This window comes from Buceros rhinoceros, unplaced genomic scaffold (genome assembly GCF_000710305.1).
Source record: "Buceros rhinoceros silvestris isolate BGI_N320 unplaced genomic scaffold, ASM71030v1 scaffold6314, whole genome shotgun sequence".
NCBI lineage: Eukaryota > Metazoa > Chordata > Aves > Bucerotiformes > Bucerotidae > Buceros > Buceros rhinoceros.
This window is the reverse complement of record NW_010407626.1, coordinates 110,750-125,672: the sequence shown is the minus strand read 5'-3', so window position 1 is coordinate 125,672 and position 14,923 is coordinate 110,750. Positions and strand designations below refer to the sequence as shown.

The 14,923-nt window shown below is 36.8% G+C and overlaps 1 protein-coding gene across 3 annotated transcripts in view; it reads right to left on the bottom strand.

Moving 5' to 3' along the window:
• The window catches only part of GULP1 (GULP, engulfment adaptor PTB domain containing 1), a 67,184-nt gene that overhangs the window by 28,752 nt on the left and 23,509 nt on the right, over positions 1-14,923 (bottom strand). For all 3 annotated transcript variants that reach the window (XM_010134540.1, XM_010134539.1, XM_010134541.1), the window contains exons 2-4: positions 13,306-13,377; positions 3,579-3,677; positions 791-928 (exon numbers count right to left, since the gene is read on the bottom strand). In XM_010134540.1, coding sequence (XP_010132842.1) covers positions 791-928; positions 3,579-3,677; positions 13,306-13,377 — 309 coding nt within the window. The remainder of the gene's footprint in view (positions 1-790; positions 929-3,578; positions 3,678-13,305; positions 13,378-14,923) is intronic.

Here is a 14,923-nt window from a genome sequence, read left to right as displayed (position 1 = left end):
TAAAAGGCTGGAAGAGGAAAAAAGTACAGCAAGTGAAATATCATTAGAGAGAAGAAGAAACAGTGCATTGGTCTGGAATAAAAATGGTACTAGCATGCCGAGACTGCAAGGGCAATTTAAAATCATGGTAGTGTGTGAAAAAGAGGTGCAGGATAGAAATTTAAAGAGAAATGAACAGATGCGTACAGAAATTCTGAATGGTACCTACTGGAGACACTGGAGCAATGCAGGTGAACAACAAAATAGTCAGAAAAGCTGTGAAGTTACACTTAATGCTTCATAATTGCCTATAAATAGAAGCAAATACGCATATTTTTCTAAAAAAATTACTGCTTCCTTAGTATCTCCTTTGTATGATTTCTCAGCTACTTCAGAATAAAATGAAAAGAGAGGCTCCAGATTATATAAAAGATCCTAAACATACATTTTCAGTGTTGATTCCAGTGTTTTTAATTGCTAATTGCTTTCAGAATAAACACATGACCCTGTTTCAGTGAGACACCATTTTCTTGACTTCCTGTCCTAAAGTATTATTTTGTTCCTGCTATTGCACATTTTTGAACAGTTGCCCTGTTCTATCTCAGACAGGAGAGAATGTCAGTGGCTGGTGCAAGGAATTCTCTGGTAGCATCCAAATAACAAGACATTACATTGGCACCGAAGGTTGTATCAAAGTGACCTCAACTGGAGGCCAGCTATCTGCCTTTATTAACCATTCCTGTTCTATTTCAAAGCCAATCAAAGACCATAACAGTAACCTAAATCCTTCTAAAGCATCTTGAATACTTACACACTTCTCACTGTCAAAGACATAGCAGAGGTGCTTATTCGATTCTGAGTCTTTGCATATGAAGGTGAAAATTCTCTTGTCAGTTTTATCATCAGCACAAAATGATATCCTGTGGAGTTGACAGTTGTGCTGGACTTCCTGAAAATAAAAAGAAAAATTATTTTCAAAAAACTACTGTGCTTGCTTAGGATAAAGGTGCACAATGCAAATTTCTGGATTTCCTCATGTACATAAGAGCAGGCAAGCTGCAGTAACATTTCTGAGTATCTCTCACTCAATATGAGAGCACTCAAAAAAAGGACTTCAAGAAGTTTGCAAACTCATCTTCTAACAAATGTTCCCATTTTTAATGAATGTAAGCAGGAAGTTATTATTTGGACAGTAATGAAAATTGGTTTTACTGTTGCTCTGCATTCCTGTGCAATTTCTTTAGGGACTGATTACATAAAATACTCTGCTCTTTTTCCAGGTGCACTCCAGATTTCATTGCCTTTTTGATAAAATGGCTTTTCTGAATTAAATTTCTACCTTTCTATCTTGAATATAGCAAACAGAAATAAAATGTCTTTGTTATCCAAATAGAGAAATAAATTAGATGCCTAAATAATTGTTTGCCTAAGGTGCCACACAAACAGCTTTTAAACATTACTATTTGCATGTTTTCAATACTGTATTTTGCTTTCCATTAAAAATCATGTTCCAGCTACTTAAGAAGTTGCGGTGGCAATGCTCTTCAGCTGAGAGAGCTTGACAAGGCTGATATAAACTATCACAAAAATTTTTGTTGTTGTTTTTCTTCAACAAGTCTCTTCTTGGTATTTTATTTTATTTGGCTTATTACATGGGAAAGCAGCATTTGCTTTATAGGAAAATATGCAGTTTAGATGTGAACTATTATGTATGAAAAAAAAAAGAAAGTTTCTGTGCAGCACCAAGGTTCCCAGATCGCTATAAGCTCATAAACAAGGACATGCCCTCTCTGCACACAACACTCATCAAAAGAAATATATCCTAAGAGCAATCTTTTCCCCTCGTCCCAGCTGGGTTCCTTTTCTCAGTCTTTAAAGCTGTTATTCTGTGTAGCTCATTTCTCCCACGTCCCCAAATCTCTCTCACATTTAATCTCTTTCTCTGTAGTTCTTTAACAGTTATGTGTAACAAAACATGCTTGTTTTGGCTCTTTTAGGTTTGTAGATCCATATCTTTATATCATTTAGGGATAAAATCACTTATGTATCATCTAGTTTTTGAGTGTCAAGTATAGAATCAAGTTCTGATTCATGAGCGGGCCTCTGGTCCCTACCACAATAATGAATTATGAATATGAATCGATATTCCTCAGTAACAATACTGAAGTGATTTGTTTCAAAAACAGACACAGAAAAAATCATTGTAATCAGCGATGAAAACCCAGAATCTCAGTAATTTTCTAACACATCCATAAATTCTGCAAGGAAAAGTTGATTCAAATTTACATTTATGCGTAGTTTTAAGAAATAAAGTAGGAGATAAAAAGGCTACTCATAGCTGATTACCACTTGAGTTGTAATAACAACATTGCTAAGAGATAAGAATGCTCCTATTCCCCCAGGAACTTCTGTCTCACTGCTTTCTGTTAATCTCTGCAGGAAAAACTATGAAGACTAGCATAGTTTGGCATTTAAAAACTTATTTTAGAAGAGTTTTTGCCAGGATATGGGGTTTAGTACCCCCTTCTGCCCTGTGACATAAGGAAGATGTAAAACTGCAAGCTAACATGGGTGTTTCTTGCCCCCTCTGCTTATGAACTGTTAGGTTGCGGTTGTATTAGGGGTCTGAAGTGAAAAGGGGTTGCAAATAGACACAGCCTTGAAGTAAAGCTACCTGTGCTCAAATTATTGAGCACTATTACTGTCTGAATGGTTGTGACTACTCCAAAATTAAGAAGCAGTATCAAACAGTTCATGCAGTCCAAAATTCAGCGTATCTACAGAAGACTTAAGAGCATTCATGTGTTAAGAACTGCTGACAATTGAATAAATACTTTTCAGCTTGACAATATTTATCTCATTAGTCCTCTTTGAAGTCTGTGTAGAGGATGTTTTGCTTACTATAACCCCTTCCAAAATACCAGAGCAAACAAAGGAATAGAAAACCTATCCACGGGATGACTCAGTGGACTTGACTGCTGAAAAGGCAGGAATTGTCATGCTGTGCCAGATGAAAGGCCTATGGTAGCGCTCATGACCTGCTACATGAAGTCTACAGAGAAATGGGTAACATACCCGAGAAAAACATAAGCATTCTAGAGAAGTGGGATACAAAAAAAAAGAAGGGGCAAAAGTGAACCGTGAACCAGTTGAGGAAAGAGAGGTGCAATTCCAAAGAAACAGCATCATGAAGAATGACTCACTGCAAGCATCGTCTCCTCATTCATCTGCAAACACCTACATGTGGGCACCTACACAACAATGACCAACTGGAAAAAGCGTGTTTACCATACGTCACGTTAACGTTTACTTACCACACTGTTTTCATCTTTTCCAGAGTTTAAAACTTCTGGTATGAAAGGATTAAAAAAATTAAACCCCACATCAGCTACAATCTGTATTTTGGAATATCTATCATGTATCTTCCCAAGAAGATGTCACCCATGTGTTGTAACAAGAAATGGTATGTTAGAAGTATTTTCCATCAACAGAATGGCTTTCGTTATAATACTTCTTTAAAATATAAACCAAAACCATTCAAAACCATTAAAACGATACTTAATTACTAGTTTAGCACCATAAACATGTATGTCTCTTACCTTTGTTTTTGGATCCAGAATTTTTACACCATAGATTGAGATTTGCAATTCAACTTTAGGTGTCTTCTGGCCTTCAGATTTCTTGATGTGTCTTGCAAACTGTAAGATAAAAAAAATACAACAGCAATCACATTAAAAAGTTTTCTTTATTTTTGTTTCTCATTTCCTCTCAACTCCTTCCACCTGAAGTTGTCTCCTTCCTTCTTCAAAAAGCTCTTATGAACAATGCCAACCATTCCCTAAGTTGCGGTTGGGCACAGCACAGCATTTCTGACTACACTGTAGAATTTTCCTATAATTCAAGAAAAAGTATTTTAAAATTACTTAGGCTGGTTCTCTTGAAACTTTTATCTGCTGTTTATACACTTGATTTAAGCTTTTGCATGAGATTTCTAGGAGAACAGTAGGAACATGAGCATTATCAGACCGTTTGTCGACCGCTCGGTTGATGAGCAGTGAACATCACCACGTTTTCCACATCCCACTACTTCTACACTCACTTCTGTACACACGCACAGAGGGTACTTCCCTCGTGTTTCTCTAAGGAAAACAGTTCTTCTAAACATGTTCAGTGTGAAAGGCCTGCAGCTGTCAACACCTAAGAAATACTTGATCTATCATACTCTCTGGATTTATTTGCTAATAGTTCACTAGATTACGGCTAGACAACATTTTGTATGACCAGGTCAGGTAATACATTTTCCATCCTTTTATTTCTCCTCTTCTACCTGCTAGATCTGACTTGTCTTTCTCTCACGAACACTGCATATAAAATAAGCAGAGCATCTAGAATTTGTTACTGCATGGCAGTTAAGAAGCGTCATGAATTTGGGTACCTTTCTTAGGAAAGATACAGAATTGCTCTATATTTTGCTCTGTTACCAGCCCTTTTCCCTTTGGCAGTCTGGGACAGTATTCTCAAATGCACAAATACGGATGACTCACTGAAGGTCAGAGGAGCTGGGGTCTCTGCTTCACAGCTATATGTTTGAACACATTGTTCTCAAAAGTGCTCCCACTCAAGTACAACTGAGCACATAATCCACCATCGGTACAAATAACCTATATAAAAAGTCAGTGAGGACAATGACTTTTAGTGGCATAGAGAGTCTAGGATGTCACCAAGGGTGCTAATCTACCTTAATAAGGGTTAGACCTGCAAGACAGAAGCCTGAGTTACCTTGTGATTGTGAAGTACTTGGCTGTAGCCAACAGATACCTCCCTCCACAAACACCAAAACCCTAATTTTTATTATTTAAAATTATTATAGTTGAGGGTTTGGGTTTTTGCTCTGTCCCTGTTCCTATGCCAACTAGTACTTGGGAAATCTTTCCATGAACTCAACTGCTTCACACAGTATGACTGTTTCCATCTATTTTATTTCGTTTTGCTTGTAGGCATCTCCGTGCATGCCAAGTCATTAACTAGTTTAAAGAACAACCCTAAAAACACATAATTAACCTGTTTTTCCCCTTCCTCCCAAATTCTATTCCTAACTTCGAAAGCACAGTTATTGAAAATACTGTAAAACATTAATTTATAATTAATCCTATTAACTTCATACAGTAGCATGACCTATCCAGTTTATTACTGATTAATATATCACATTAGCTAACAAATACCACACAGTTCACAAGTTAGTTAAAAAAAAAAACGAAACCAAAACACAACACCACCACCACCCAAACAAAAATCCCACCTACAGCACTCTTATGCCATTCCCAAACCCAACTCCTAAACCTAGAAAAACATTTTATATTTCAACAGCCAGGATTGCTACAGTCATTGCCAAATATTTTATTAAGGTTTGTACGTGATGACTTACTAGCGAAAACCAACCAGTCAGAAGTCAGGCAAATCTACCAACTTCTAGTTCTGCCTCTCTTCAGTTTCACTTATAAAACTCTTGCAATACACACATCCTTTTCCCGACATCCTATTTATCTTTAAGCAAATTTCTCACATATTTAGTGCATATTTTTAATACAGTTTAATGAGTATCCCCCTCCCTTTATTTTAATTAAGGTAGGTCATCTCATACACATTTTTTATTAAAAAAATACAATTTTATAGAAAATAAAATTTAAAATACCCTAATTACTGGTTTGCAGGCATTTTGGCCGACAACATTTATTGACCTTCTAGGACAATTCAGATTTGCTACAGGGAAAAATATTTTTTCTTTAATAAAAATCACTTATTAAAACCCCTCAAAAATCTGACTTAAATTTTACACTAGAAATTAAACTTGTCTGATTCTTAAATATCTGCTTTAAAAAAATAGGCCAATCAATGTTTTATTAGCACTGATTTTTCTTCCCAAGATGAACATAAAGCTTAAACTGTCTTTCAGATCATTTCCATACATTTATTCAACACCTCCACTCCGCCAGCTCTCCTTTCTGATTTGTAATTTGATTACGTCCTTTTATTGGACGAAACTTTGAGGACATATGTGGTCCCTTTTCATCGTACCAATGGGGCTCTGCGCTTGGCTCACTTTGCTACGTGTTAAGTGGAATGACCACAAAACCCAAAGACCACCTGGAAGTTTGGGCATCCCAGTTTCCCATGCATTTTACAGTGCACAGAACCACACCTTTGCAATCCTGGGGCACACCTTGATTTGGAACAGAGTGAACCCTGGCTTTTTTGAAATGTGCCTTTATAAACAAGATGCACACACGTATTTCTGTGCAGTAATGCAGAGACACATAAATAATATTTTATTCTGCTGAGTTAAAGCAACGGTGTGTGTGGAGAATGATGATGAAATGCTTGGTTTTCCAACTGTAATCATCTCAAGTGTCCCGAGCAACAGATACAACATGAAAACTTTTGAAAATAAGTAGATCTGAATAACTTGCATGAGTTTCAGAACAGCTGGCCAAAGCTTGCTCCAAGTAGTCAAGAAGTCTTACAACACTGAGCAAGTTCCAGAAGATAATTCTGTGCCAGTACTACAAAAAGGGTAAACAAAGTGACCCTACCACATCTCTGCTCTCAAAGGGCATAAATCAAGTTCAAGATCTAAAGAATTCAAGTGAGGTGAAATTAATGATGATCAATATGGATTTTACAAAAAATGCAGCTTGTCAAAATAGACGAAGCATCTGACTGAGTTTTGCATGCCATTATATTTAGGAAATGAAGCAATACAACAAAAGTATTCGTTAAGTTAGTTACATTAGTCTCCAGGCGCAGTTATAAACAGGAAATTGTCATTGGGAAGATATGTTTTTAATGTATTCCAGCAGGGTTTATTTCTTAAGCATGACATTACTGAACAATGACCAGGAGAAAAATAATTACTGATAAAATCTGCAGGCAGAAAAAATAAGAGGAAAAAATGGGGAGAAAAGTAACTAATGATCTGAAATCTAAAATCATTACAGAGGGAGCTTGCAGATCATGAAGGCTTATGGAGGAGCAAAAGACACAGAGAATATCCCACCAACCAGAACAGCACAAATCGCCCGTCTGCAAACAAACCCCCTTTGTTGCAATACCAACTTGTGAATCATACACGTGGGAACAAACTCTCTTTCTTGGGAGGCTACCCTGCAGAGATGGAGCTAAAAAAGTCTTGATGTCATGGTAAGCTTTCTGCTAACTACGGATCCTCTCATGAAAATACGATTGGGACAATTAATGCAATCTTTGGACTTTTCGAACAGATTCTTAAGAAGAAAATAACAGCTGCACTGCATCACCTGCTTGTGAGAAACTAAATTTCATGTTCAGAGGTTTTTAAATGCAGAAGGATGTTGACAAAATGGAGGAAGATCACAGGATACTTGCACAAGTTAGCAGAGGACTGGAAACCCACTTTGTAAGAAATCAAATCAAATCAAAACCAAGCTAACGGTGAAGGAAAAAAACACAAAAGAACCTCTTTCACATGGACATGCAGAGAGACAAACAAGCTTTTTAATTAAAGGTTTACTGGGATGCAGTGACTGAAAAGTCCATGTAGATCAATGAAGGAAGTTACTTTCTTAATGCTTTCCCTGCCCACTCCCTGTTCCACGCAATAACAGGTACCACAGATACTGATCACTCCCCACACTCAGGCAGAGTTTGAATGGCAGATCCTAACACTTAGCCAGGTATCAGCCAATTTGTTTTTTTCTTCTATTTTTTCTACTCATTCTTTCCACCTAAAGAGGACGCTGAAGGACCTCTGGACAGGGGACACTTACAAACACTATTTTCTCCTTTCAGCACACATTTGAAACAAAGTAATATTTGTAGCTCACACAGGAAGAAGATTATTTAAGAGGGCAAAAATCTGTAGCCTCCCATTGGCATCAAAACGGACAACGATATAAAATGATAATGAATCACACCATGGCTTGGGAAGAGATATGATGGGCCAAGTTCTTAAGCTGTTAGCTTATACATACATTGTTCTCAGGCAAGAAACTCGGATTTGGCCCAATAATAATGTTGGGCGCAGTGGGATGGGGTAGACTGAAGTGCTTTGGAATTAACATATTTTTCTTGAAGCTTTTAAGGAAAGCAACAGATACAAATAAAACTATTTTCTATAGTTTAATTTAGCTTTAAAAATAGGAAAGAAAAAATTTCCATATATCTTGTCTTCTATTACAGTAGCAGGGAAAACTTTCATACTTTGAGACACTCATTAAAACTACATTCAAAATGCTTATGCATCAAGTCTTAGCAAACCACAATCAAAGGATTAACCAGCAAAAATATCATGAAGAAAAAAACACCAAGAGCTTTAGTTAAAGACAACAAATTCTATCAAAATCAATTTAAGATATGCAAATCAAAACTACATGGTTTTCTTCAGTATCTACACATCACTGCACACAAGTTTATTTTAAAAAATCAAAACATCAAAGGCAGACGTTTCTGTGATTTGGGTGCTCATCTTTCAGCCCAGGGAATAGAGGTTCAATTCCTTGATTTTATGCAGGCTTCCAGTGAGACATCAGACATGACACACCTTAAAATACGCCTGTCCTAGGGCAACATAGTTGCCTAAGCTGATATGCAGCTTTATAGCTGTTTTTGAGAAGATGCTTCTCCTCTTTTTTTCATATCAACATTCATTATAAGGAAAGATGCCTGAAAGAAACCTATAGACCCTATTTCTTTTCTAGTGATCACATATCATCTTTTTAGTCATATTATGGTCCAAGCTCTCGTGCACGTTTTATGTGGGTATAATGAAACTATGACCTCTGAAAAACAGGATGAAAAAGGATGAAATGTCCATGGGAATGCAATCTTGAATTTCTACAATCAGCTGGGTAGCGGAAAAGCTATCTCAGAAATCCACTTCTATGGAATATGAGGTATTTTATTTCCCAAACACACACTGGACTGAGAAGGCGGCTATTGATCTATTAACCACAGCGTAGGAGACAATGCAGTACAGTCATTTTTCCATCTCTCATTTCTTGAGAATGAGAGGGGCTTTTTTAATTATTATTTTACTATTGTTGGATTTTTTTGGTTTGTTCGTTCTGTGGGTTTTTTATTTTTGTTTGGGGATTTTTTTGGTTGTTCTTTTGTTTGGTGGTGTGGTGTTTTGGGGGTTTATTGAGTTTTTTGGTGGTTTTTTGGTTGGATTGGTTTGTTTGGGCTTTTGAGGGTTTTTTTTTTTTTTTTTTTTTTTTTTTTTTTTTTTTTTTTTTTTCTTTTCTTCTTTTCAGAGAGAGAGAGGGTAAACAGGTATTCTCTTCCTCGGCTCTCCTAATCTGATGCGCTTTGGTCTTCAGGCTGCCCCTAGCAGATTGTGTGGTTCAGGGCCAGCTTTCTCCAGTACTTAGAATAGTCATGGCTGTAAGATTTGACTGGAAACCTCTTTATCCCAATATTAAAAGATTTTCTGTACTCCACCCTCCTCTGTCCTTTCAAGGACAATGAAACCCAGCTTTAACATGAAAGGGAGCTCTGAACAATATGCACTGTTGGTCCATTAAGGGCCGCAGCAGGACAGCACCACAGCATGCGGCAGCCGTATGTGCAAAAGCACTCTTCACTTCATGTATCCTTAAGGGTCAAGGAGCTGATGAAGAATATTTCAAGTGGCTTTAAAGTGTTTAATTCTATTCACATTATCTCTGGTCATCTCCACTTACAGAAGAAAAGAGGAAAAGAAAATGAGTTTGAGTTGGAAGCTGGGTAAGAGAACAAGCCTTAAGCTTGGTTCTCACAAAACATCACTTTGAAGACTGTAAAAGGAACAGACCAAAACTCGAGTTCACTTGTTTACTTCTGGTTTCTCCCTAACACCCCTCCATGCCATTTTCTCACTAGATGTCTGGTCATGCTGGCCTTTCCATCTGTTATGCTGATCTTTCCACCTGTCCTCACCTATAGCAACCCTTCAAGCACTTTTGAAGAAGAATCAAATTCATTCCTACTGTCTGATTTAAAAGTTATATCCTTCATTAACCGAAGAATGTAATCATTGTTTGTAATATGAAAACAGTTAGCCTCATCTTGGAAACAAGACCACACACTTTAAAACATCAGTGCCCAACTTGCTTCTTTCTCCTGCAGTACAGCTCCAAGAAATTTGAAAACACAAGGGAAGATCTTAATTAGGTAAAACCACTGGATGAGCCTCTAAAAAATTAAATATAGATGTTTGAAAAACCTGTATATTCAAATTGCAGCAGATCCAGCAAAGTTGTAAAGTGTTTAGAGAGGGTAGTAGTAGTATTTGGGCTAAAACAAGTACAGCGAAACATGAAGAAAAATTTCCTCCAAGTTGTTGTATTTTACTGTAGAACATCAGCTCCACCTGCTGGTAAAAGTAAGTTCATATAATGGCATGCCACAGTTTTGCACAAACTTACGTTTGGCATGCACAGAGTCTTTGAGCAGTATGAGTTAAGAGCTGTTGATTTAAAGAAGAGCTGTATATCAAATGTCTATTCTGACACAGTTTGGTGACATGATGGCTTAAGAAAAATAGTTTACAGCAGCAGTGTGTCATAGTCTATATAACACTGAGTGCGTGACTTCAAAAGGTTATTAGTGCAACGCACACCAGTTGTAAAAATATCTCCGAATATTAGGACAGACTCAGCTGTTTTTCTGCTAGCTATTTATTATTATTAACATGAATTAAAAACACATTAATAACAACATTGTGATTAAATCCAAATACATATAATAAAAACCATAGCAGCACAAGCCACACACCATTTTAGAACTTCTACTCCAAAAACCACTCTATATGTTTTCTTTCAATGTAAGACATTAGTTTTCAAGCTGTTTTCACTGGTTTAAACATTTTAAATAACATTTTCTAAAAACAAGCTTGTGATGTGTGGTTAATATTGAAAACCAGTTCTTCTAGGCTTCTCTTCAAAGAATTCAGATGCACAACACAAATCAATGTTGAAATGAGTATTCAGTTAATTGAAGATTGTTTCAAACATAGAATCTCTTACTCCTCTCTGAATTCTCTTCCAAGATTTTTCAAGTCTTTCCAAAGGTTGTCTTTAATTGCTTTGTGAGTTTTCTAATAAACTTGTGATTATATAAGATCTCACGTAATATTTGACATCTAAGCTCCAAACTACAAAATAGTGTAATTCTGGCAGCAACAATTCAGGCACCTATTTCCATGGCAGTTTATTTAGGGAACACATATGAAAAAGTTAGAACAGATATCTACATACCCCAATGATACCACAAACATACACAAAAAAATTTTCTACTACTAAATTTTAGTGCCAGGCTGACAATGTTTTTTTTTTTTCCCAAATAAAGAAAACAGTCCTGTCTCTTCCTGCACTTCTGAAAACAAGTATTTGAAATCCTTTTTGGACCTGTTTTCAGAGCCAACTATTTCAGGGTAGCAAATCATACAATCCAACCCACAGAAAGTGGGATCCAGTGATCAGTGACAGCCCAGGTTAGCCTGGAGTTCCACCAGCACGACTAAGACACCTAGCAGGTGCTTTACACTGGAGGACTTTTATAAAACATCATTAAACTAGAATAAAAGCTTCTCCATTTCAAGATATTATCTTGACAGATTTCTATACAGAGTTAACTTTGCTTGGGTTAATGTAATTTTATCAAAACATCTAACGCGGCAGGCTGCACTCCAGTATTAGCCATAAGCTTTACGAGGTGTACACACAAAACCATACATTTTGTTTCCACTGGCAGCATGCCACATTGGTTAAAAAAGGATCATACTTATATTAGCCAAAACCACTTGAAAACAACTAGGCAATAATATCTCTGACGGGCTGTAGCAGCGTAAATCTTGTTGGCATAATACATTCTAAGAATTGACTAAGTGAATTCTTAAAGGCAGCTGTACTATTCTGGTAGAGCGAAAATAATGGCACAGACCTTCTGTCCCAGTTCCCTAACACAATTACTAATCAATCTTGTAAAGATGGCTTTTCAAGAGAAATCTCAGTCTTAAAAGCTGAGCTACATGAATAGTGTTTCACACCTTCTTTCTTCCTTTATTATTATAACAACATGGAATCAAATTTTTCAATATTGGTTCCCAAAATTTTCTGTTTGTTTTCAAGTAACTTCTGTTTAAATCGATACTGAAAAACCTACAAAAGCTTATAGGAAGTACAACAGCAGGCATAAAAATTTTTACATCTAAACAAACTAATGCTCCAATAGCTCTAAGCTGTGCAATTCCCCAGCAATGTGAGTTAGCAGACAAATCACATCAGCATTCCCTACCACAACTCATGGCATTTGAAGAGCCTTAAGCATATTAGCCAACACTCCAACAGTCAAGTCAAAGCCATGTTATCGGTTAGCAACCCTCAACGAACTATTTTACTAGGATACTTTCTAACTGTCTACCAAGTCCTTCAGAGCCCAAGGACATACTAACCAAGAGGAAACTGTAAATGTCCGATTTTCCCAGCCATCTGTGCGCACCAGCACATAGATGGTGTTTGTGCACACAGTCCATTTCCAATGAAACGTGAAGACCTGGAGGACAAGGCAGTAATGTCCCTTGTCATAAACAGGCCTGGTTTCTAAACCCTGCTGTCTCACTACAGCTGTATTTCCAGGTATATCACCAGTTATCACAGCTGGAAGGCGAACATTTGTGTCAGTGTCACAAACAGTCCGTTTATGTGGAGAAGACACAGCGTTAGATGAAGAGCAGCCAAGGACCCAAAGAGCTGTCATAGCCCACTTACAGTGTGTTTTGACATGCTTAGTCCCATTCTCTGGCACAAAAAAATTACCTTCAGTGGCCAGATACTCCATGTTTTGCAACATGAGGCAACTCACTTAACTGGGGCTCACAGGAAGCAATGCTCAGCCCAGAGAAATGCAGGACAGGTATTACTGAAGTCATTAGAACTCAAGGAAGAGTTCATTTTCTTAAATTCTGTGCAACATGTTTGGAGTGCCAATATTAGAGACATTCCATAGCCATAAAGTGAGCGTGACACTAAAACAAATGGTTGCTGCTGAAGTTTGTATTAACAAAGCCCTAAAGTTTCCAAAGAACAAACACTACACTTTAATGTATACAAACTTTATACTATAAATAATGGTACAATCTAGGAGACAAATAAATACTTGTACAGCAGAACATCCGATAACACGGACGAAATAGGGAAGGGCCTACACACCAGTGAAGAGATCAGTAAAAGCAACTGCTTCTAGAACCACTGAATTTAACTAGAAACACTTGCAAAATATCTTACCTCTGAAAACAGGGTACCTGATTCTTACCTTTAATTTTCTAACAGCATCTCTTACAACTTCTGTGCCTTTGGGCTGCTCCACTTCGGTACTGCCAAGAAACTGAAAACATTGCAGTTTGTGAGAAAAGTTATGCACTGATAGGCCTAATTAACTCAAGGAGTCTTATTTTCCAATTACTAAGAAATAACATTTTGGAAAGACAACTGTTTCCATAGTTGATAAATACCACATCTTCATACACAAATTTATAATCAAGAGAATAAGGAGAACTAAATTCCACTTAGACAAATAACATTTAACAAAAGCAGCTTTAAAAAAAACATTTTATTTATCTTGATCTCACACAAGCCTGTAAATCAGAGATTAAGTGCCTTTGGGTACTTGGGAAATTGTCATTTTGGTAATAACACCTCCTTGAGAAAACAATGAAAAAATGCAAAAAGAAAACCCCTGGTCTAAGATACTTCCTATGAATCAACATGAGCCACGAGTTTGGACTATGGTGCTACAACTTTCATACAGCGATGCAAGACAAATTAGAAAGGCTTGATTTTTGCTCTCAGAGCTGCTCAGTACTATAATTTCACAGATTTAAAGGAAAGTTAAAGTTAAAGGTTCCAAAGTACATAAAAACGAGGCTCATATTAAAAGAATTTCCTTCTACTAGAGGTAATACTTTTATCAAGTAAGGTTTTAATGAAAACAAAACATACACCAGTTAACATATTTAATATATAAGGCATTAAAATTCAATGGGACCTTACTACTTATTTATTTTCTACACTGACATGCCTTTACGTTCTTCTGTACAGTTCCCATGCCTTCAACTATACTGTCATGAAGAGTACAATAATACTGCCCAAACCGCATCTGTGTAACAATTTAATTAATTTTGAATTGCCTGATTTTCACACTGAGGTACAGTTGATTTAAGTCACACACCATATACCTTTACACACCCAAATAACGCTAGCATGAAAGAACAACTCCCTCTGTTTTCTCTACAGCACACAATTTTCTGTGTAACGTGATGTACAGAGGTACATACAATTTTTAATTCCTCGCATTTCAAAAGAACTTATATTTTCCAAGCTACAGAGAACTTTCAACATAGTAAATCTGAAATTTTAAATTTTATTAAAACTAAAAAACATGCTTACTGTAGTCAATGTGCTCAAGCTGCACTCCTGCAAAGAAACTTTGCAGCTCTACCAATAATTAAGTCTCATTAGAAATTTGCTACTGACTGAAATATTATGTGACATCTTGAATACAACAGTGCGTAAATCAAAACACCACACACATCTGCTGTCAAGATTCTTTACTGTTACAGTTTTTCATCCAGGAGACCAAGGTTTTGTAATAACAAAGCAGAAACCTCTATTATTGATTTGATGTGTTTCCTGCAGCATCTCCAAAGACTTTAAATAGAGGGTGTGTTCTCTCCCGGAAAAGGGACAGTTGCAGAAAATGCATATAGAGAAAGAAGAACGATTCTTGGGTAGTATGGATACTACATGTGACAGAGACAGAAAGGGAAAGGTGAGTGAGTATGTATGAGCAAACGTGTCAGTAAGAAACCAAGAAGGTAACTAAAAGCTGAAACGGACAAGAAAAAAAGACGACAAGGCCAGATGAGAATCCA